Raw genomic sequence first — 24,613 nt, forward strand, 5'->3', positions numbered from 1 at the left:
AGGAACTGTCAAAACAGATTGGGTCTCTTGAATGGTAATACTAGAGCAGGGGTGCACACACTTTTTCAGCATGCGAGCTACTTATAAAATGATCAAGTCAAAATGATCTACCTACTATAAAAATGCAAAACATATATTTATTTATAAATAATAATTATAAAAGTGAAGTTATAAATATTTTTCCCGTTAACAATTCACCAAAATTATGCAAAAGCATATTTTTCCAAACTAAGTGTTGTAGTACAACCATGAGGAGATCATTGATGTGAGATGTTTTTTTTGGTGGTACCACACTGTATAACACTGAAGTTAATGAATATTCTTCTCTTTTCCTTGTTGCACTTTGTAGACAGTCCCTAACCACTCCTCTCAGGCTGCACCAATGCTATGGTTTATGTATTGATTAAAATGAGGTTGTAGCTCGTTGTCTACCTTACTACAGTTTGGTGATGAGTTATTGATCCAGGAAGTTTGAATCTGTCAATATCTCGCCAACTTTACCGAAGTTTACAAACTTTAGCTCAACCAAAAGCGAATTCTCCCCCGAAACTTGAACGCACCACCGAGAAACGCACAACTCCTGTTAAAGATGGCTCCGCTCTCCGTGTTCCGAGTGGCTCTTCTGGTGTCGTGTTCAGTGTTTCTGACTGTTTTGTTGGGTTTTGGACTGCCTGCTCTGCTGAACGTGTTGATGAGGATGTTGGGGATACCGGAGACGAGTGTAACCGAGTGCATTGTTGTGCTGTATTTACTTTTCGTGCTGTACGTGGCGACGCCTCGAATTCCAAGAGGATTGGTGCAGGTAATGCTTCATATGGAGCTGTGCACATCTCCTACACAAGCATGCATTTATTATATTATCCTACAGTGCAAACCACTTTTAGAGAGATGCAAATATCACAACATCAGTTTAATATGTCAGTAGATGCCACAGGTGAAAATGAAAGATTCTTTAGTATGCTATACAAAAGTCACAGCAAATGTCATGGTAGTATGTCATAAAAATATCATCACAAAAGTTATCATATTGTACAATGTCGTGAAAAAAAAATCATGACATAAAAAATGTCATTAAAAAGTCACAGTATAGTATGTCATTAAAAAAGACAGTTTAGTATGATAATAAAATGTCCTATAATGAATCTAGTAGAAATGACATGCCATGATCCCAAAAACCATCACATGTTCACAAGTCATAAAAAATGTTATGAAAAAGTGATAGTATAATATGTCATAAAAATATCATCAAAAAAATTATCATAGTTTAGTATGTCATGAAAAAAATCATAGTATAGCAGGCCTATGTCATAAAAATAATGTCATTAAAAAGTCGCAGTATAGTAAAAAAAAAAAGCTATAGTATAGTATGTCAAGAAATGTCATGAAAAAGTCATAGTGCAGTATGCCATAAAATGCCATGATCACATAAATCATAAAACATGTTGTGAAAAAGTCATAGTATAATATGTCATAAAAATTATGAAAAAGTCATAGTATAATATGTCTTAAAATATGTCGTGAAAAAGTTATAGTGCAATATGCCATAAAATAGCCATGATCACAAAAGTCATAAAAAATGTTATGAAGAAGTCATAATATAATATGTCTTAAAATATGTCGTGAAAAAGTTATAGTGCAATATGCCATAAAATAGCCATGATCACAAAAGTCATAAAAAATGTTATGAAGAAGTCATAATATAATATGTCTTAAAATGTCAAGGAAAAGTTATAGTATAATATGTCATACAAAATGTTATGAAAAAGTCATAATATAATATGTCTTAAAATATGTCATGAAAAAGTTATAGTGCAATATGCCATAAAATAGCCATGATCACAAAAGTCATAAAAAATGTAATGAAAAAAAGTCATAATATAATATGTCATAAAAAAAATCATGAAAAGTCACAGTATAATATGTCATACAAAATGTCACAAACAAGTTATTGTATAGTATGTCTTAAAATGTTTTTGAAAAAGTGCAACACATTTTAGAGATTTGCAAATATCACAGCATCAGTTTAATATGTCAGTAGTTGCCACAGGTGAAAATTAATGATTGCCTCGTTAACTGTAACACTGTATGCTCTAAAAAAAAGTCACAGCAAAGATCATAGTAGTATGTGATATAAATATCATCAAAAAAGCTGTCATAGTGTAGTATGTCATGAAAAATGTCATTAAAAAGTCACAATATATACAATATATTATGTCATTAAAAAAGCCATAGTTTAGTATGTCACTAAAATGTCCTAGTATAGTATGTCAAGAAATGTCATGAAAAAGTCATAGTGCAGTATGCCATAAAAATGCCATGATCACATAAATCATAAAACATGTTGTGAAAAAGTCATAGTATAATATGTCATAAAAATTATGAAAAAGTCATAGTATAATATGTCTTAAAATATGTCGTGAAAAAGTTATAGTGCAATATGCCATAAAATAGCCATGATCACAAAAGACAAAAAATGTTATGAAGAAGTCATAATATAATATGTCTTAAAATGTCAAGGAAAAGTTATAGTATAATATGTCATAAAAATGTTATGAAAAAGTCATAATATAATATGTCTTAAAATATGTCATGAAAAAGTTATAGTGCAATATGCCATAAAATAGCCATGATCACAAAAATCATAAAAAATGTAATGAAAAAAAGTCATAATATAATATGTCATCAAAAAATATCATGAAAAGTCACAGTATAATATGTCATACAAAATGTCACAAACAAGTCATTGTATAGTATGTCTTAAAATGTTTTTGAAAAAGTGCAACACATTTTAGAGATGTGCAAATATCACAGCATCAGTTTAATATGTCAGTAGTTGCCACAGGTGAAAATTAATGATTGCCTCGTTAACTGTAACACTGTATGCTCTAAAAAAAAGTCACAGCAAAGATCATAGTAGTATGTCATTCAAATATCATCAAAAAAAGTTATCATAGTGTAGTATGTCATGAAAAATGTCATTAAAAAGTCACAATATATACAATATATTATGTCATTAAAAAAGCCATAGTTTAGTATGTCACTAAAATGTCCTAGTATAGTATGTCAAGAAATGTCATGAAAAAGTCATAGTGCAGTATGCCATAAAAATGCCATGATCACATAAATCATAAAACATGTTGTGAAAAAGTCATAGTATAATATGTCATAAAAATTATGAAAAAGTCATAGTATAATATGTCTTAAAATATGTCGTGAAAAAGTTATAGTGCAATATGCCATAAAATAGCCATGATCACAAAAGACAAAAAATGTTATGAAGAAGTCATAATATAATATGTCTTAAAATGTCAAGGAAAAGTTATAGTATAATATGTCATAAAAATGTTATGAAAAAGTCATAATATAATGTCTTAAAATATGTCATGAAAAAGTTATAGTGCAATATGCCATAAAATAGCCATGATCACAAAAATCATAAAAAATGTAATGAAAAAAAGTCATAATATAATATGTCATAAAAAAAATCATGAAAAGTCACAGTATAATATGTCATACAAAATGTCACAAACAAGTCATTGTATAGTATGTCTTAAAATGTTTTTGAAAAAGTGCAACACATTTTAGAGATTTGCAAATATCACAGCATCAGTTTAATATGTCAGTAGTTGCCACAGGTGAAAATTAATGATTGCCTCGTTAACTGTAACACTGTATGCTCTAAAAAAAAGTCACAGCAAAGATCATAGTAGTATGTGATATAAATATCATCAAAAAAGCTGTCATAGTGTAGTATGTCATGAAAAATGTCATTAAAAAGTCACAATATATACAATATATTATGTCATTAAAAAAGCCATAGTTTAGTATGTCACTAAAATGTCCTAGTATAGTATGTCAAGAAATGTCATGAAAAAGTCATAGTGCAGTATGCCATAAAAATGCCATGATCATGATCACATAAATCATAAAACATGTTGTGAAAAAGTCATAGTATAGTATGTCATAAAAATGTTATGAAAAAGTCATAGTATAATATGTCTTAGAATATGTCATGAAAAAGTTATAGTGCAATATGCCATAAAATAGCCATGATCACAAAAATCATAAAAAATGTTATGAAGAAGTCATAATATAATATGTCTTAAAATGTCAAGAACAAGTCACAGTATAATATGTCATACAAAATGCCACAAACAAGTCATAGTATAGTATGTCTTAAAATGTTTTTGAAAAAGTGCAACACATTTTAGAGATATGCAAATAGCACAGCATCAGTTTAATATGTCAGTAGTTGCCACAGGTGAAAATTAATGATTGCCTCGTTAACTGTAACACTGTAGTATGCTCTAAAAAAAAGTCACAGCAAAGATCATAGTAGTATGTGATATAAATATCATCAAAAAAGCTGTCATAGTGTAGTATGTCATGAAAAATGTCATTAAAAAGTCACAATATATACAATATATTATGTCATTAAAAAAGCCATAGTTTAGTATGTCACTAAAATGTCCTAGTATAGTATGTCAAGAAATGTCATGAAAAAGTCATAGTGCAGTATGCCATAAAAATGCCATGATCACATAAATCATAAAACATGTTGTGAAAAAGTCATAGTATAATATGTCATAAAAATTATGAAAAAGTCATAGTATAATATGTCTTAAAATATGTCGTGAAAAAGTTATAGTGCAATATGCCATAAAATAGCCATGATCACAAAAGACAAAAAATGTTATGAAGAAGTCATAATATAATATGTCTTAAAATGTCAAGGAAAAGTTATAGTATAATATGTCATAAAAATGTTATGAAAAAGTCATAATATAATATGTCTTAAAATATGTCATGAAAAAGTTATAGTGCAATATGCCATAAAATAGCCATGATCACAAAAATCATAAAAAATGTAATGAAAAAAAGTCATAATATAATATGTCATCAAAAAATATCATGAAAAGTCACAGTATAATATGTCATACAAAATGTCACAAACAAGTCATTGTATAGTATGTCTTAAAATGTTTTTGAAAAAGTGCAACACATTTTAGAGATGTGCAAATATCACAGCATCAGTTTAATATGTCAGTAGTTGCCACAGGTGAAAATTAATGATTGCCTCGTTAACTGTAACACTGTATGCTCTAAAAAAAAGTCACAGCAAAGATCATAGTAGTATGTCATTCAAATATCATCAAAAAAGCTGTCATAGTGTAGTATGTCATGAAAAATGTCATTAAAAAGTCACAATATATACAATATATTATGTCATTAAAAAAGCCATAGTTTAGTATGTCACTAAAATGTCCTAGTATAGTATGTCAAGAAATGTCATGAAAAAGTCATAGTGCAGTATGCCATAAAAATGCCATGATCACATAAATCATAAAACATGTTGTGAAAAAGTCATAGTATAGTATGTCATAAAAATGTTATGAAAAAGTCATATGTCATAAAAATGTTATGAAAAAGTCATAGTATAATGTCTTAGAATATGTCATGAAAAAGTTATAGTGCAATATGCCATAAAATAGCCATGATCACAAAAATCATAAAAAATGTTATGAAGAAGTCATAATATAATATGTCTTAAAATGTCAAGGAAAAGTTATAGTATAATATGTCATAAAAAATATCATGAAAAAGTCACAGTATAATATGTCATAAAAATGTTATGAAAAAGTTATAGTGCAATATGCCATAAAATAGCCATGATCACAAAAGTCATAAAAAATGTTATGAAGAAGTCATAATATAATATGTCATTAAAAAAATCATGAAAAGTCACAGTATAATATGTCATACAAAATGTCACAAACAAGTCATTGTATAGTATGTCTTAAAATGTTTTTGAAAAAGTGCAACACATTTTAGAGATGTGCAAATAGCACAGCATCAGTTTAATATGTCAGTAGTTGCCACAGGTGAAAATTAATGATTGCCTCGTTAACTGTAACACTGTGTGCTCTAAAAAAAAGTCACAGCAAAGATCATAGTAGTATGTCATTCAAATATCATCAAAAAAAGTTATCATAGTGTAGTATGTCATGAAAAAAAATCATGACATAAAAAATGTCATTAAAAAGTATCAATATAGTATGTCATTAAAAAAGCCAGTTTAGTATGTCAATAAAATGTCCTAGTATAGTATGTCAAGAAATGTTATGAAAAAGTCATAGTATAATATGTCTTAAAATATGTCATGAAAAAGTCATAGTATAATATCACATACAAAATGTCATGAACAAGTCATAGTATAGTATATCTTCAAAATATTTTGAAAAAGTATGTCTCAAAAATGTCTTTAAATTGTTTTGAAAAAGTCATAGTATAGTATGTCATGAAAAATGTGATTAAAAGTCATAGTATATCGTAAGTATATATGGCTAGTGTGCCATAGTGTATGCCATACAAAATGTCAAAAAGTCATAGTATAGTTTATTATGTCATACAAAAGTCTCAGATAGTATGCCATAAATGTAATGAAAAGGTTATAGTATATGTTGGAGCCATAATGAACTATTAATTGTTAAAACTTGGGAGAAGAGTGATAAATGTATGGAGGTAAAGAGCAAGGAAAAAAAAGTCATAAAAAAGTCATAGTATAGTATGCGTAAAAAAGTTAAAAAAATAATTATATTATAGGATGTCGAAAAAAGTCATAGTACAGCATGTCGAAAAAAGTCACAGTATAGTATGTCTAAAGATGTCATAAAAAGTAAAAATATAGTATGTTGAAAAAATTCATAGTATAGAATGTCGTGGTCATAGTATAGTATGTTCAAAAAAACGTATAGTATAGTAGGTCTAAAAAATTAAAATAAGTCAGTATAGTATGTCGAAAGAAAAAAAAAAAGTCTTAGTACAGTTAGTCGAAAAAAGTCAGTTTCTTTTCATGACATTGTATACATCAGATATTAATGTATGTAAGCGTTTATAGTGTCCTTTTGCATATCTTTATAGCTTTATATATCTATTGGGGGGAAAATGACAAGAGTCTTACTATATTCTGCTCCTCTCTGCAGGTGGAGGGGAAAGCTGTGTTTATTACAGGTTGTGACAGTGGATTTGGTCATGCACTTGCCAAACATCTACACAAGCTTGGCTTCACGGTCTTTGCTGGATGTCTTTTTAAGGTACGGATAAAACATACAGTTAACTACTCATCTACTGAAACTGTTCTAAAGAGGTACCGATGCAACTCCATGGCCTTTATTTGCACTGTACAAGTGCCAGCAAAAAGATGATTCTCTGAGGTTGAAAAACATAGATTTTTTTGTTTGCATTTTTGAATACATTTTCCAAAAAGACAGGATTTAATTGGTGCATTTCATCTTAATGTCATGAGTTGGTGTAACTGAGGACATGTCATCCTTGCAGGATAAAGGTGGAGAGGGTGCAAAGGAACTGGAAGAATTTCAGTCAGATCGCATGAAGGTAGTCCAGCTGGATGTCTGCAGTGAAGAGCAAGTGAACCAGGCTGCGGAATACATCAAAGAAAACCTGGAGGACTCAGAAAGAGGTGCTGTAATTAACTCACATGTATCCACTAACTTAGATAAAAGAAGATCAGTGTGCATGTGTTCATTCACAGACCTTTTTTCCTTTTTGACAAATCTGTCTCTGGTCATGATTCAGGTCTGTGGGCTGTGGTGAACAACGCTGGTGTGTCAGCGTTCGGAGAAGTAGAGTTCACCTCCGTGGACACCTACAAGCAGGTATCAGAGGTCAACCTGTGGGGCACCATCAGGGTCACCAAGGCTCTTCTGCCGTTAATCCGCAGGGCCAAAGGTCAGTGAAATAACACTGTATGTTACACATTTTCACTTTGTGACATTTAAACATCACTTTGAAAATGGAGGTGCTAAAATGCACCTTGGATTTTATTTGGTTAATTCTGTTAGCAGACTTGTTTCACATTTTTTTCCAAGTTTCTTTATGAGGGATTATAAGCATTCTTAGAATTCCTCTTTGAAAGAAAACGGTGCAGCCAACCAATAAGTTGTGTCCCATGATTTCTGTGAGGAATGCTAACAATGCAAACATACCCGGCAATAAAACTTTTAATATTAAAAATAACTAGGGCTGTCAAAGTTAACGCGATGATTAGTTTTAACGCCACTACTTTCTTTAACGCTTTAATGCAATAAATCTTTCAGAGGTTGTAGCGGGCTCAAGATACTGGTATCATGTGAAACTAGAAAAAACCTAAGGAATCCATTGGTACCAACCATGTCATACTAGCTTGTAGCGTAGGAGGCTAAATAACGCTCCAAACTTGCGCTAAATTTTGGCGAGGAAAAACTGGCATGGCCATTTTCAAAGGTTTCTCTTGACCTCTGACCTCAAGATATGTGAATGAAAATGGGTTCTATGGGTACCCACGAGTCTCCCCTTTACAGACATGCCCACTTTATGATAATCACATGCAGTTTGGGTCAAGTCATAGTCAAGTCAGCACACTGACACACTGACAGCTGTTGTTGTCTGTTGGGCTGCAGTTTGCCATGTTATGATTTGAGTATATTTTTTACGCTAAATGCAGTACCTGTGAGGGTTTCGGGACAATATTTGTCATTATTTTGTGTTATTAATTGATTTCTAAAAATAAATATATACATACATTTGCATAAAGCAAGCATTTTTGCCAACTCCTATGTTGATAAGAGTATTAAATACTTGACAAATCTCCCTTTAAGGTACATTTTGACTAATTTGTGATTAATCGCGATTCAATATTTTAATCTGTTGATAGACTTAATAATAACTTAATTTGTTTAGCACTTCAATACACACACAATCAATGAAAAGTAAAACAGGATAAAATGGTAAATAAAAAGATAAAATAATATAATTATTATATTATTATTGGTTATAGACTATCATCTAAAATGCAGTTTAAAAATGTGTGTTTTTAGCTGATATTTAAAAGAAAATAGAAAAGTAGTGGTGTGGACGGTTCATTCCACAGCTTCAGTGCAATAACAGCTTGATGGATAATGTTTTAAAGCTAATAGAAAACGTGGATTACTCACTGTTGAGGATATGCAAATGTGAGGAAGTTGCTTTTGACAAAGTTAATCAGCAGCCAACAGAAGAGCAGTGTGGTGCACTTCAATATGTAAATGAGTGACTCATCAAGAAATTCCAGTCCACGTTCTTGTTAAAAATGTCGAAAGACAGTTGAACTTTGGATCTGGAGGCTTTAACTGACTTTGAATTTGAAGCAGCACCAACTTAATTTAATTTAACATCTTTCTATAACTGACAGTGCTGCATTCAATTGTCCTATCTCTGCAGGCCGTGTCGTGAACCTGGCCAGCATGTACGGGAGGATGGGAAATGCCTTGCGGTCCCCTTACTGCGTATCTAAATACGGTGTGGAGGCTTTTTCTGATTGCCTTCGCTATGAGATGAAGACCTGGGGCGTCAAAGTGTCCATAGTGGAACCGGGGAACTTCATCGTGGCCACCGGCATCCTGACCCGAGAGATTGTGACCACCACGGCCAATAAGCTGTGGAGTGAGGCACCATCCCAAGTGAAGGAGGATTATGGGAAAGCCCACTTCGAGAAGCACATGGCTCTGATGCGCTCTTACTGCAACAGCGGACAGAAGGATGTAGCCCCCGTTCTGGATGACATCACTGACGCCATCATGTCCAAGCGTCCCTACACGCGGTACAACCCCATGGAGCCACACTGGTGGATCAGAGTTCAGCTGATGACACATCTGCCTGGAGCCATATCTGACTTGTTGTACTTCTAGAAGAGGAGCTGTTCCTGTTTCTCTGTTTCATATAGCAGAATATTATTCAACTATTTAGCGGTACACAGATCTACTCTGAAGAGGGCTCTCTGGGCCTGTTCAGACCTGGCATTAACATGCGTCCTGAGTGATCGACAGCTTTAAATACGCCTGTTCACACCTGGCATTAGAATGCGTCTCCACATGCGTCTCGAGTGACCACCACCGACCTCGCTTCCCCGCTCTATATGCAAATAAACACGTAGTAAAAACATGACCGATACAGCAGACGTTGTGACGTAAGGATTACCGATTACAGCGGACATTTTACAAGAAAAGATGACAATACATGTAGAGCACTTGCTTTGATCTTTAATATCGGATGGCTGTGTGTCTGGCCTCTCCGGTCGAGCTTCTGCTGTGGTGCCGCAGGTTTCCACCTGGCGCTCCTCCGCCTCCCCCCCGGCTGTGAACGGAGCTACTAAGGCAGACATTGTGACGGAATATTACATGAATATCAGTAGTAATATCTTACATATTCGGGAATTTGGGTACATTTTATTAACATCAAAATACAAGGTTATTGTACCAGTGGTACCTGGGGACCTCCGTGCCACCGGCACCTCTGCCAGGCAACAGCGGGGTACAGAGCTTCTAATAGCAGGGGATGCAAGCGAGTGGGCGGGCGTCAGCTCTGTGCAAAGCACCGGAACAAAAACATCGACACATCTCCGACAGTATGATAAAAATGCACTTCCCGTGCCTATTCTGATAGTCTGTAGATTATGTAGCCTATAGATCTCAATGTGTCCGGAGTGCGTTCACACCTGTATTTAGAGCTGACCTTGTGATCCGATCTCTCAAGACACATGTTAATACCAGGACTGAACTGACTCTGTTACGTATTCCTCAGCATTTAAATCATTCACCGATCAAGCCTTAAAATGTAATGATTTTTTTAAACTGTATGATGATTATTGCACTTTGCTTAACTTTATATACACACATGTATTCCATGATAAAGAGTAACTACGTTGCGTCGGGTACCAGTGAGGCTATGACATACTTCTCGCTATAAATACTACATCGTTATTTCTTGATCTTAAAACAAAAAGAAAAAGATTGTGTTTGTCCCCTTATATATATATTTGTCCCTGATAATTGTAATGTTTTGCCTTATGGGAATCTGCTGGGTCACTAAAGCTGCTAGAGCTCAACAGAAGGCTCCTGCTGTTCTGTTGTGGCTGACGCCGGAACAAACCAAGGTCGGCTGCTGTAAGGCCGTGGTGAGATTTGGCTCGACTCGCCCCCCCAAAAGTTACGTAACAACAACACAAGCCCACTTTGTCTCACATGCGGCGCGAGATCCTGTATGCTACTTCGACAGCGCGGGTTGATTGATGCGATTATTGTCCGCGCTCGAATGAAAAACGCTGCCCCCCGCACCTCCCTTCCCCTCCTTAATAGAAAAGTATCTGAATATAGAATGATGTGAATGAAAATTTTGATTTTATTTTGAAAATATTACAATCACAGTATCATTTTTTCAAGAGTGATTTGAAATAAAGGAATCAAAATGTTATGTTGAAGGTCTCATTTGAGATGTGTAGTAAATGTAATGATACAGACGGCCACCAAGTGGCGTAGATGCATCATACAAAACCACCACTAATATGCCTCATGCATGAATCATCTGCTGACTGTCTTATAATGTTAATGACCCAATTTAAGCTGCATTATAATAGCAAAGCTGAAGCACAGAGAAGAACAAATATACCTAGTTTTCTTATGGTTCTATAAAACATTTTGTGAAATGCTTTTTGTAATCCAGTAAAAAAAAAAACTGCTTTAACACTCAATGAAAGTGGAACATTTAACAATTCATTCGGAGAGTATTCAAACATTTGCGACAGATAAAAACAAGACATCGTGTCATTTTTTATGCCGTTTATTACGTCTTTTGAACACTCTAATAAACTCTTCTAAATTATTACACCTGAAGACGATCTCCCCTCCATAAAAACAGTATTAAGAGCATGACATTAAATTTCACAGCACTGCCTTTTATCATTCCACAGCATGGATCTGTTTTTCTTCACTCTCTCTCTCTCATACAGAAAAAAAGCTTTGTGAGACAAAGAACACCGAGAAGCAGCACAAAAAGCACCAAAGTTGAACACGCGGTCATTTGCTCGGAATATTATCAAGAAATCAAATCCGGAGATTCAAGATTATCTCAGGCTCGTTTAGCAGTCGAGATAAAAACAAAAGAGTTTTTTGCGGCCGCGCTGTAGTTTCTTGATCGTGGATCTCTTGATAATAATCTGTCGCAACTGACTTCAGTGTCTTTATAAGCAGATTTAAAACCATTTCTGTACAGCTACAAGGCTCTGCTCATGCGGCCTCCGTTGGTGTAAAATGAAAAAAAAGATCCCAGTTTATAACAATATCTATGCTGTTGATACCGTAGCTCTGTATTTGAATATCAAGTAAAACATTTAAGTATTGAGGGTTTTATTTTTTTACATATTTAATTGGCTAAACTGCAAAAGTGAATGTCTTACACTAGTCTTATATGAAATACATACAGACATAAAAAAATCCCCTCGGAAACCGTGACAGTTTCTTCACAACCGACGATACGCGATGCCGTTTACTTGAGGTGCTCATACATGAGATTCAGGTCATGATTACATCACACCTGGGGGCGGGGGGGTTACGTTTCTGAATGAACATCAGCACATATTTTATACTGTACATGTAGGCATTCACTGTTCACTTAAGAAGTTATACTTGATGAAGTCAGCAAAGGTAAGGTCACTTGAAACTACACACAATATCACCTAATGGGCATTTTATGCGTGACAGAAAATAAAACCGTTAAAAAGACAATGACATTTTCAGCCAACAGCTAAATGAGGATTCTCGACAACACCCCCCGACACGTCGCTCACTAATCAGACTGACGCACATGCAAAACATTAACCAAATAGCACGCAGAGGTGACAAGAGAAGTGGGGGGAGAAAAAAAGAGACTAAACCTTTGGTTGACAGAAAGCTGTGAAGGCACGTTAAAATCTCCTCCTTAAATCCTTCAAACTGGGGCACGTTGCGTTGGCGTTGTGTCACTTTAATGCTGCGTAATAGTACAGATGCTGTAGAAACTGGAAGTCAGGGAGGAAATTTCACAAATAAAAAAAGGTTGTCGATAGCAGTTGATTACTGTAGGCAAACACTATCTCACATAAAGTGTCAGAAGAAATGGCACCAATACAACAGCCAGGGATTGGGTGTAATAAAACGACTTTGTGACAGGATTCCTGTTACCCAAATACTTCTCTGGTGATAACATAGAGAACAAAAGGGGATAACTGAAAATAAAAGGGAATACAGGCGCAACTATTATTATAGATTTGGGACCCAAAATGAACAAAAATCACAACTGATAAACAATCCTGTGATTTACATTTTTAACCATGTTATGTATAAAACAGCTTGTTAATCCTGGAATGTTATTTTTGTACTGTTTAATATTTATAATCTCACTTAAAGGTGCTAAATTCGATATCTAGAGCATTGGTATAGCAGCAAACAACTATTTGCCATGTAAAGATATAGAGGAGTAATGTCTACCTGAGCAGAGATTGAAGTCGCTCTCCCTCAGTGTGTGTTGTAATCTGAGTTGCTTTGTTGACATGCTTTTAGTGCATATTCGTGCACATGCCCCACTGGCTAGCTCAACGCCGCTGCTCTGCTCTTATACGACGGTTACAGATGATCACCCACCATAAACACTACAATGATAAGCCGATGCACAAACAGGTTAAATACATAATTTATCACCAGCTGCAGTGCATGCGCTAAACAGACAACTGAGTCCCCCAGTTCACCCAACCAGGAGAGTTAGAAGCCACGATGCTGCGTGTATTGTCGTGGACACATGCAGCCACTTTCTCAGTAAAAAGTCTCCGCCGCACCGTTTAGTTTAGCTGCGAGGTTGTCAGCTGTGTACGCCTGGCATAACGTTACGAGTGTCCGACAGACCGCGGGGAGTGTGGGTTTGTCGGTGGCGTTCTAGCTGTGAACGTAGCGGTGTGTGTACAGTTTATTTGTCGGTGAATAAATGCTACAACTCCTCAGACCCAAGCCAAGCTCCCGTGTTTTGCAACACCGGCTAAGGCTCTCTTAAGGTGGACCAACTATTCTCCTTTAAGTGACAAACCCGCTCTTCTGAGTTTTGCTCCGCTTTTTAATTTTACATTTCTAATATTTCTTTTAACCACAATAGAAATGCTCCCGATGTCGTATTTAGCACCTTTAAATCAACTGACGTCTGGTACTGTAGGCGCATAATTAGAACTTGCCATTTTAACCCGTGATAAATTGTTTTCCCTGTTTAGAATTAATCTTTTACAGCTCCATAACAGAGAAAACACACTCACAGCTCTCGGATGAATAGCTCCGTCAATCATCTGGGGAATGGAGAGAGAGAAAAAAAAACAAAAAAAACGTCACACCCATGTTTTGTGTTCTCTGTGGCATGACTTGACTTTTTCATGCTTGGATTAATTAGGCCTTAGAAGCCCTCCCATCCGAAACCCTTTATTCTCTACTATGATACATCAGCGTTGGCCTCGGTTCATTTCCCCACCCAGTATATGACTGGGAGCGGTAATCCAGATTCTCTCTCTTGTGAAACACATTCTCCAAGTCTCCTCCCTAGATCCTACTTCACTGCTTTTGTTTTTTAGGGTCCATTTTTCCATTCCTCCTCTATGAAATCCCTCTTCCTCCCCCTCTCTCTCTCTCTCTCTCCCTTTCTCTGCGCTCGGGTCCAACTGGCCACAGCTGGAGAACTCATCATCGCAAGCATCGCGATCATCATCATCTCCCTGAGCCCACTGCCGGAGCGGCTCCCTGCCAACGCTGCTGCAGCGCTGATTGCAGACGCTGGTGCTAGCTGCCCCTTCGACATTCAAAACACTACTTGGTCCATTTTCACTCAACAAATACCCATTCGCCATACATTTGGAAAAACAAGCTGGAATCCCCCAAACTAGGAGACTTCTTAAGACATGTTGGCCATGGAACTAAATACCCAGATATCAAAGAAAAAACATCAAGCATTTCTTGTTCTTCGCCGCAAGGAATCGTTTTCTGGAAATCCTTTGTGCCTCCTTGAGGAAGAGGACGTCTCTTGGCTCGATGTATACGCTGCTGCAACCGCACAAACATGACCCCTGGGCGACCCCTTAACTCCTCCATTCCCTCCAGTGATCACTAATTCAGGAGCAGTGACATCATCCTCTGGACTGCCTGGACTGGTCCTCCATTTCCCCCTCTCAGCTCCACAGAGCTGGCGGGTGTTTGGAAGCCACACTGCTGTCAACAAACACCCCAACCCCACTGCCCTCCTTCCTCCTCATCTCCAGAGAAACGTCCCCTTTGGCAACACAAGACGCATCAGCTGCCAGTCACAATCCAGCAGGGGGATGGGAGGTCTGCTCTGCTCTGAGGAAGTCTCCAGACTACGAGGGAAAGTACTTTCTGACTCTTCACATGACCTATAGACACACGGACAAAAACTCCCCATCATTCATGTGGACTATCTCTTTTTGGGAGATAACAGCGAAGGTGTGAGGACACGTTTCTGTTTGCATGCACGCATGCAAAGTCAGCCCCCGCTGTCTAGTGATGCCTCGGCTTTGTAACATTCACATGATATGGATACAGCAATATGTGAGACAAGCAGTTTCTGTTGTACAAAAACAAACTAGGTTTGTCTTTGCACAAGAAGAGGAATCCTCCAACCACAGATGAGCGCGGTATTCCAATCTCTACCACCACGATCCTAACAGAATTGTATCAATAAATATATTTTGGTCACTTAGTTTTTTTATTCATGATTAGCAGTTAGCAGAAGTTGCGGATTAGCGTGTCCACAATTCATAAAAGGACGAATTAAGACAGACAACACAAAAATGAGTTGAAATGTAGACCTCTGTAGGCTAGTTTGCTAACATTTGAAAAAATGCCTCATACGGTGGTTGTTGTGAATTGGATACAGTTAAAAATCACATTTTTTAAAAAGAAACTGTTAAAAAGATTATATATTATCAACAAAAAAAAAACAAAAAAAAACAAACTAAATGCAACTCTAATAGATATCAAGATATCAAGGTGGAAATACATGGCATTGCCTATGACCTAACACATCTGGATAATTTAAAATAGGCGACCAAGAGGTCTGTAGTCAACTCTCAGGAGTCCATAGTCTTTTTCTCTCCTCTTCCATTCCTCCGTGTCTCTCCCATGCTTTTTCCATATCTCCTCTTGGAATGCTCACAAATCGGGGCATTGAAGTCCTGATGATGTGTTAAAGTCCTCAGGCTTGGAGTTTAAATGTTAGTGTGTGTTCTGGCGTAAGTATCTGTATGTATATATATATGGATGCAGTTAATGTATAGATGTGTGTAATGTATAGTGTGTGTGTGTGTGTGTAACAGAGAGGGATCAGGAGGCAGCCAGGGCCTTGATCAGGTACAGTTTGTCTCCCTGCTCACTGGTGAAGATGGGGGCCTTTTTGTAGTGTTCAACAAGCTCTTCCATAGAGTTGAACTTGCGCTGTCCAATGCAGTAAAGGGTTTCCTTCAGCTGCACTTTGAAATGCTTGTTCTTGCTCTGCGCCTTCAGGGAGATGGAGAAGTCGTTTGGCTGTGAAAAGAAAAGGAAATACAAGGTTATCAGTGTTCAGACAGCGTTTTTAAAGATTTCTACCTCCTGAGTAAAAGCGCCTTTAGACAATCGTGTATTGTAGCATCTATAGTAGCAGTCTCAATCCGTCCCAGCTGCCCGATCCATGTTGCGCATGTGCAGGTGTGTCTACCCAGTATGCCTTGTGGGAAGACCCGTCCTTACTCTGCCTCTTATTGGCTACTGGCTTCTAAACCTGAACACTAACAGTAGGTAGCCTAGCGAGTCTTCGCTCTCCTCGGCCACGGCAGCTCCGGTTGGCATCATAGCCAGGCTACTTACCGTTAGCGTTTAGGTTTAGAAGCCAGTTTAGAAACCAGTAGCCAATCAGAGGCAGAGAAAGGGGCAAGGCATACTGGGTAGGCGCGCCCGCACATGCACAGGACGGATAGAGCACTGACTTAAAGGGATAGTTTGGGTGTTTTGAAGTGGAGTTGTACTTACAGTAGATGGCGGTCGGCACGCCCCCAGCATCTAGAAACAGACAGGAGCACCAGAGCAAAGCAATGCAGTGGACGGGGGCGGCAGAAAAATTAATTTTAGCCACCTGAAAGAAAGACTCACCTAAAAAAAAAATTATACCGCTATATTTAGAATATTTTCCGACAGTTAACTGAACTGAAAGTGAAACATATCTATCCTGTTTTTGTCATCTGAGCCACCTGGCTTTGGAGAGAGCGTAGATAAGTTTCACTTTCACTTCAGTTTCCTGTCGAGAAGGGGAAGGAAAGGGCTGTTTGACGGCAAGGGAAGGCGGTGAAAATATTCTAAATATAGCGTACACTTAAGCTGATTTTTTTTTTTTTTTTTTTTTTTTAGGTGAGCCTTTCTTTTAAATGGCTAAAATAAATTTTTCTGCCATCCCCATCCACAGCATTGTATTACATTGCTCCAGTGTTGATGCTCCTGTCTGTTTCTTAATGCATGGTGGCACACCGTGAGTAAAACACCTACTATGGAGAAGTACCTCATACAAGTCTACTTCAAAACACCCAGACTATCCTGTTCAACACATCGGTTTGGTAAGCAGGTGTAGGCTACTGACCGATGACTCGCTGTCTCGGATGAGGAAGTCTCCCTCTACGCCTCTCTGGTTGAGGGCCACCTCCGCCTGGTGGCGTGTCACCTTTCCGTAGTACCACTCCTTCCCCGCGAAGCGCCCGATGGTCGAGGGCGAGATGTAGTCACAGTCAGGTGTGGGCGGCCCGGCAGGCCCCGCGCCGGGTTTATGGGAGGTGGAGTCCAGCACAGTGACATAATTTTTAGGCACCAAGCCCAGCTGTCCGTCCGCTTTGCGACACTTCCACCACTCCGGGTCGTTCTCGGGCTTCTCCACGACCTCCATCACCTCGCCCTTCTCAAAGTTCAGCTCCTCGTCGTTGCCCGAGCTGAAAGGGTAGAGCGCCTGGACCGTGTGCAGCACCCTGTTCCCGTTCGTGGTGCTGTTCATCACGGCCGTCAGCTTCTCCGTTAGCGATCCGGCCGTGTCTCCGAGTCCACCCATGCCTCCTCCCCCCGCCGTCCCATCCATGTCCTCCGTCACGTAGTTGGACGGAAACCAGCCAGACCGTCCGCTGTAGCTGCCACGCCACCAGCCGTCGCTGCACTTCTCCATCACCACCACCCGCGTGCCTTTAACCAGAGACAGCTCGTCCTCGCGCTCCGCTGTGTAGCTGAACTTCACCAGCGCGGGCAGGTTGAGGTCGTACAGCCGCTCGCCATTATCTGCGTACATGTCCGTGTCTGCGTTGGAGGCTGTGTCTCTCATCCCCCCCTTTCTGCTCTTCACCTTCCCAATTCCTAGAGAAAAACAATCAAGGAAAGGTGCTTAGAGTTTACAGAGGAAACCTCATCATCTACACTGATGTTAAGTCCAGTGAATTAGGTCACACACTTAAGTAGAAGGCACACATGCCTTTAGGTCTTTTTGTGCAAATTAAAAGTCACCATTTTACTAAAAAAGCAAGTCCCTGGAATTCACTTTTTCACACCTTTCCACTGATGTGGAACAAGTCTCAACAGAAAACAAACACCACACACACACACATCCATTAAAAAACACCTCTGAAAACTTAAGGGAGGAGTAAAAAAAATCCCAGACAAATACCAGGCAGCGATAATAAGCATTAGGGGTTGTGCTGAAATACAGGGAGGGAGGCTCAAATCTTTCCTTTTCCACATTTTCTGTGGCCTAACCCCCCACACTCCAAATCCAGATACATTCTTGGAGATTAGGCCTAGGTGCTGAGGAAACAAAAAAGCAACGCTGGTGTGGTTGTGAGTGGGATGAAAACTTGTTTTGGCAAGGGCCTACAAATCCTGTGGAAACTAAAAAATGTACAGTAGTTTATCAAAGTACTGCTAGATAAACTGAACTGCAAACCACATTTAGCCTTGAACACTGTAAGCAAAAAAGGCTCAGTCACATTTCATTGTTGCTAATCACATTGCGCTAATCACCTCGGCCGCTCTGACACCTGCGGCCTTGCTTGCACAGCAGCTGGATACCAAACTCTGTCCCACTTCTGCCAGCGCTCTCTAGCTTCTAGCTCTCCTTTCTTCCCCTCTGTCCACACAGACTCTCCACTCCCGCCATTCTTCCCAAAACCCATCACGCTCTAAGCACCCCACTGAGCCGACTATTTGACTTCAGTGTAGAGAGGGGATGATTAAAAGGGCATATTTATCAAGACTTTATCAACTGAGGTCTAGCGGAGAACGCGCTTTTCCTTTCGGTTTGCGGGCTAAACGCCAGCCAGTCACACGGGGTGAATTTGATCATACTGTACATGCAGTGGACCTCTTGGCGTCTCTAAACAGCCCAGAGGCTAACAGAAGGGGGATTACCGAGCCCTTTAGCCTTTCCCTGGGCTACGGAGCCCAGAGGCCGAGCTTTGGCAAGGCCTGTGGTCATCGTCTTACTGGACAAGAATTTCCACTTGGCAGTCTGACGAGCTAACAGTTGTATGAAACACATAGCTATAGCAGTGGATGCAGTGGCAAGATCACACAGTCTTCCGACTTTCCAAGATACAAGAAAGCAGCTCTAATACTCACAGCTACATCAAAGAACATATATTGCTAAGAAGTGGAAGTCAATTGATCATTCCATTGCAACGTCAGCACCCAGCTGCAGAGTTACGCTTCCGCTATTTTGGACTGAAAGAGACTACAAGTAAGAAATCTGCCTACAAAATGCCGCACAAAAGTAAAACAAAATTATTTCTATTCTATTGTCATGATTTTAATGTCTCTAACGAAATGGCCTGCGTTGAACAATACAAATATTATAAATATGCATACTATATTATAACTATTTACTTATTTCTTAAACTATTTTGCTCGGCCATGTCCCAGAGGAGCATAAAGTGAGCGATGGACATAAATGGAAATTAGAAAAAATCCAGCACACAGATTTTAAGAGCAAACTCAAACTTTTAGAAGTCAAGGATCTCCAAAATCGATGTCCAATAGACCGCAGACCATGGATGTATAACCTTAATACATCCACCACAGCCTGCTGCTGTACAGGCTTACAGCATACAGCCCATGGGTGTATTATTAAAATAATAAAAGTGATGAATTACAGCCAATATATCCATTATTACAGCCGCATACAGCTAACAGGAAGCTGGCAGAACCGGATGTCATGAGCACACAGGGCGGTGCAGTCCTATGGGTCTGATGCACATTCATTATGCCGAGGAAAATGACTCTGGATTCGGCTATTTTACAACTTTTAAGACATTAAAAGCGATTTAAATGAGGGATATTTAAGTGTTCATACTGGGAAGTTGATTTACCTAAAAAAAAAAAAAAGATCCTCTGATTAACAGGCGTATCTTTATACATTCATGGCTATAGACTCATTGGCTTTTTCAGTACAAAAATGGCGAAAGCGCCAACGCAGCACCGTCTAACAGCTAGCAGTTCTTGCAAAGCTAATATAACATTACTGTTATCATTACAGATCTACAGCCCAACTGATGATGTAGGCAAACCAGACCAAAGCAGAGACAGACATTAATACCAGACACAGAGAGCAAAAGCAAAGTAGTGACTCTATTTCTGATTACGTTTGCAAGGCCATTGCTTGCATAATCAAAAGTCAGCTGGGTGAAATTATATAGGAAGGTAGGGTGTAGTCTCCGGGACAGCGCTTGGGAGGATGGCGTGTGTGTTTGTTTTCTGAGCGAAGGAACGTGACTAATTTGTCACAACGCCATACTGAATCTGCTTTACCGCAGATAAACTGGTACTGAAGAGTGTCCGTGACTCAAGGGGTGCAGACAAATTTCATGGTAGTGCTGAGAGTCCAACGTCAAATTGCTTCCAGGTAGACCCTGTTATTAGTCACACCACTGTAGATAACTACAGACTCCAGGCAGGGTGTTAAGAGCTGATGTCTGTACGTGGAGGTTAGGTCTACTTACGCCGCCGAGCAGTCTTAATAACTCAAAAGAGAGAACTGCAAAAAGGACGAGAACAAAACATTCATAAAGATGAAATAGCCAATTTAGAGAAGGCCACAAAACCTGGATTATCAACACAAACGGCTCGCTCCTCTTCAATGATACAGAATCTACAGCTACAATATCACATGTTTAGGAAGAAGAACATGTTCGTGCAGGTGCGAGCCCCAGGATGTGCTCGGTGCACAGTTGGAAATGACCTAGTTAGCTCCAAACAAAGGTTAGGGGTCAACCGTGCATAAATAAACTATCTTTTAGCTCCAGCTGAGAACGGAGACAACTGAGAGCTTATATTTTATCTCTCTGGCCAGGTAACACAGCCCTTATCAGCGTCCCTGTCACGGATTTTATTTGCTGCTTCCTGCTACACTCACACGAACACTTTGCATTAAAAAAGCACAGAGCTCAGGACCACTGCATTAGACTACATGGTCAATCTGAGCCGAGGTAATAAAAGGGAAGTTATGATTTGCCAGTGCAGCAAGAGGTGGATGATGCGGAGAGAAAATGAGGGGTTATTGAGGGCATCTGCTCCTCTGAGGGCCCATCTGTCCTGCTGCTGTGGGTTAATTCACTCCTGTGGCAGCGAAGGACAACTGTGAGTTTGTGATTCCTTTTACAAGTTAGCAGACGCTCTTATCTTACCAGGCTTTCACACCACACACACACAGACACAGCATGGTACTGCTTAAGGCTCATTTATACTCCTGAACGGATGAGTACATGGAGCGTTGTGGACACCACGGACGCATAGTAGTTCTGATTATGAATTTACGTTACACGGATCCGTCGCAGACACAGAAGGTAGAACTTTGGCTTTAGAGCAACTGGCAACAACCGATTTTGATTGTAGGACTGACACCTTCAGGAGTGGGAGGTGGGTACGCCGCACGTACATACACACACACACACACACCTGCGTGAATATATCAGCAATTGACCCTTCGCTAAGCCCTGCCCACGCTGCCACTCTACCATAGAGCCCACACGGTCACTAACAGCACTCCCTGCATAAATATTATCTAATTTTTGGGAAAAACAAAATAGCGATTTCAGAGAGAAGCAGACAGAAGGATCTACAATATGTGTTTGGAGGATATATCAGGATGTGAAACTGATTCAGCAGCAAAAACAGGTTAGAAAGATAAAGATAGAAGCTAAAGCCTACAGATCACAGTGTAGAAGTGAACCACCACATCACCTGGCGATGGAGACCGAAGACAATCAAATTCAGTAACACTGTTCCTGTAAAGCCATGTAGGTCTTTATGCACTGTTAGAATCATTACAAAGCAAAAGAAGCATCTGTATACATCAAGTACACCTTCAGCTGCTGCCGTAGCATAGTGCTAATACTAGTTAATGACGTGCTATGCACTCTGCTAATGTTACTCCAAAGGTTTTTACGTTGAAACATAATGTTTTGGAAACCTATATCTCCTTCCAACCTCTCCAGGTTACGAGTATCACTATTACACGTGCCCCCGGCACAACGTTAAACCATGACCAGCTCGAAATCCACAAAACCAGCCTGAAAATTAAGAAAATCTGAAACGATTGCATTACAGTCTATGGAGCTTTCGGACCCTGGCCGAAGCTGGATGATGCGTTCAAGGGACGGGACGTAACGAAGGGTCAACTGCCGGTTGGAAAATCTTTACCTATCACCCAACCCCACAACAAATATCTATTTTATGTTTATTTATAAATCATGTAGGCTACCAGGTAGAGCACACTCCGTGCACTTTGGCTGATTTAGTTGTGTGATTTAGTGCAAGATGTTCTTTGGTTGACTACAGCCCAAAAGGTTTGTGAGTTTAATGAAGCTGATCTTTGGACCTTTAAATATGTTGACCTCTACCAGGCATGTCCAGTGGGCTTTCTGGCAGAGGCTGAATGTTTGTGGGAAACTAATTTGACTGCAAACAAGAAGAGAGGAGGAGTTATCTGGTGTATGGGGAGCAAAGCACACAGAGTAATGAGAGTAAAAATGCCAAACTATATCAAAAGAAGCATGGAGAAAAACTATGTGTCTAATTAAAAAACAACTTAAGACTAGTCGGGGACAGAAAACTATCATCTTAACATTAATAGAAAGAACTAGCTGAATTTAGTGCAATATTTATAATGTAATATTAGCGTATATATGGTTTCCTTCTTCATTTGGATGTACATGCTCAAGTCTAGGCTACCCAAAACCTTGCATATGGTATACAAGTTACGGTTACAATGACTGAGCAGTCTGAGGTCAAGCACTTCAGTCCTAATAACAACCAACGATGTGTCCGTCACAACAACTATGAGTCCTGTCTGAAGCTGTGAATCTTTAATTATGGGACAGTTCACAGTACTGTCCAGACCTGCCAGCCATGTGAGGACGAAGAGAATTTATCAAACAGTAAATAGTTATTCAATAACTAATAGAATGTGATGATTTTCTGCCCAAATACTGTATCATGTAAAGGGTCCCGCACAACAACAAAACAAAACATAAAACAACCCCGAGGAAAGCACAGTCCTCCTCTCAGTGCCCAAACTTCATCTCTCCACCTGAAGTCAACCCTCAATACTGCCAACTGCATGAACTTTGCAGATGTGGTAGCTGAGCGCTTCCCCCGAAACCCACAAGCCATGCCACTACTCTGCTACTGCTCTGCTACTGCTCTGCTACTGCTTGGGACAGGTCTTCAAGAGAAAGAGAAAAGAAACCGTGTACTGGAAACTTTTCTGTTTCTACGTCAGATGCTTTTTCCTGTGCATTTCCAGAGAGAATGATGCGGAGGAAGGAAGTCATGTTGCGTCAGATGGCACTAAATCACTGCGCAACAATGACAACAGACTTTAACACTCATATGTTAGAACCACTCCGAAAACTTCACTTTTTTGTTTACAGATGAGGTGAAGCAGCAGGAGGAGAAGAAAGTGGCGGGGTGCTTGTTTGGCTAACCAAGTGACAGACAGGAAGTAGTTTTGTTTTTTAACTCTGGCCTCCCTACGCTGGCTGGCTGGCCATTGTCTGCCAGGGCCCTTTCGACCTCTCGGCTTCCCTCCATTCCAGGGCTCTTCCTCTGTGGACGACAACACCCCGCGTCAGGCTGTCTGACAGTGTCTGAACATCCCCGGACTTCAACAGAACATGATCACTGGGTCAGCAGCAGTGAAATGCTCACAAAATGAAATATGTTAGAGCTAAAAGCGTTTTAAATTTGCTGGTAATCAGATAAGTACAACACATAAAAGCCCCTATCACATCCTAATGTCTATCTCCTGTGTGTCCATGGCAATTTAAACTCCGACAACATGTGTCACTCGCATTCAACAGAGATGCTACGCAACGCAGCAACCCTCAGCCATATGGTCTGGTATGAGACTTACACATTAAATGTAATGACACCGTGTGCAGTCAGAAAAGAGTGAGTCAAGCTAACTAAAGGGAGCGCACACAAGAGCGAGTTTTGGCGTACTCTTCAATGGGGATGGTTTGGGGTGCCCTTTTAAGACTACAGCTTCAATCGAGGCTGCTAACATGGCTGACTGATAGCTGCACAGGAAACATGCAAAGCTCTTTCAACTTCAGCCGTCGGAGACATCAAAAGCAAGGCGGCCGTGAGTCTCTGTGATGGAGCAGAGGGAGGGATGGAGCTCCCATTTGGTTTTTACAGCTCTGGACGGAGCAGCATTACGG

General features: G+C 39.2%; 2 protein-coding genes across 5 annotated transcripts in view; one reads left to right on the forward strand and one right to left on the reverse strand.

The window, feature by feature from the left end:
- The first annotated feature begins 553 nt into the window (after positions 1–553).
- bdh1 (3-hydroxybutyrate dehydrogenase, type 1) lies at positions 554–12,009 on the forward strand. Of its 2 annotated transcripts, XR_005204912.1 has the most exons (6): positions 554–802; positions 6,984–7,094; positions 7,339–7,480; positions 7,597–7,749; positions 9,259–9,969; positions 10,060–12,009. XR_005204912.1 is itself a non-coding variant. In XM_037756559.1 (5 exons), the coding sequence occupies exons 1-5, from the start codon at positions 590–592 to the stop codon at positions 9,723–9,725; spliced, it is 1,086 nt and encodes a 361-aa protein (XP_037612487.1). In that variant the 5' UTR covers positions 554–589; the 3' UTR covers positions 9,726–9,994. The 2 variants fall into 2 exon arrangements, 1 of the variants encoding a protein (XP_037612487.1); XM_037756559.1 differs by lacking the exon at positions 10,060–12,009 and having other exon boundaries at positions 9,259–9,994.
- Positions 11,637–24,613, reverse strand: part of nck1b (NCK adaptor protein 1b) — a 34,795-nt gene continuing 21,818 nt past the window's right edge. For all 3 annotated transcript variants that reach the window (XM_037756556.1, XM_037756557.1, XM_037756558.1), the window contains 2 exons: positions 17,503–18,257; positions 11,637–16,418 (listed from right to left, as the gene is read on the reverse strand). In XM_037756556.1, coding sequence (XP_037612484.1) covers positions 16,218–16,418; positions 17,503–18,257 — 956 coding nt within the window. In that variant the 3' untranslated portion in view covers positions 11,637–16,217. The remainder of the gene's footprint in view (positions 16,419–17,502; positions 18,258–24,613) is intronic.

Source organism: Sebastes umbrosus, chromosome 21 (assembly GCF_015220745.1).
Source record: "Sebastes umbrosus isolate fSebUmb1 chromosome 21, fSebUmb1.pri, whole genome shotgun sequence".
NCBI lineage: Eukaryota > Metazoa > Chordata > Actinopteri > Perciformes > Sebastidae > Sebastes > Sebastes umbrosus.

What these genes read in the sequence shown, in the direction of transcription:
- bdh1 (XM_037756559.1), top strand. Translation starts at nt 590, where the DNA reads ATGGCTCCGCTCTCCGTGTTCCGAGTGGCTCTTCTGGTGTCGTGTTCA. An exon ending in TTCCAAGAGGATTGGTGCAG is followed by an intron (nt 803 to 6,983) that starts GTAATGCTTCAT and finishes TCCTCTCTGCAG; the next exon opens with GTGGAGGGGAAAGCTGTGTT. An exon ending in TTGCTGGATGTCTTTTTAAG is followed by an intron (nt 7,095 to 7,338) that starts GTACGGATAAAA and finishes TCATCCTTGCAG; the next exon opens with GATAAAGGTGGAGAGGGTGC.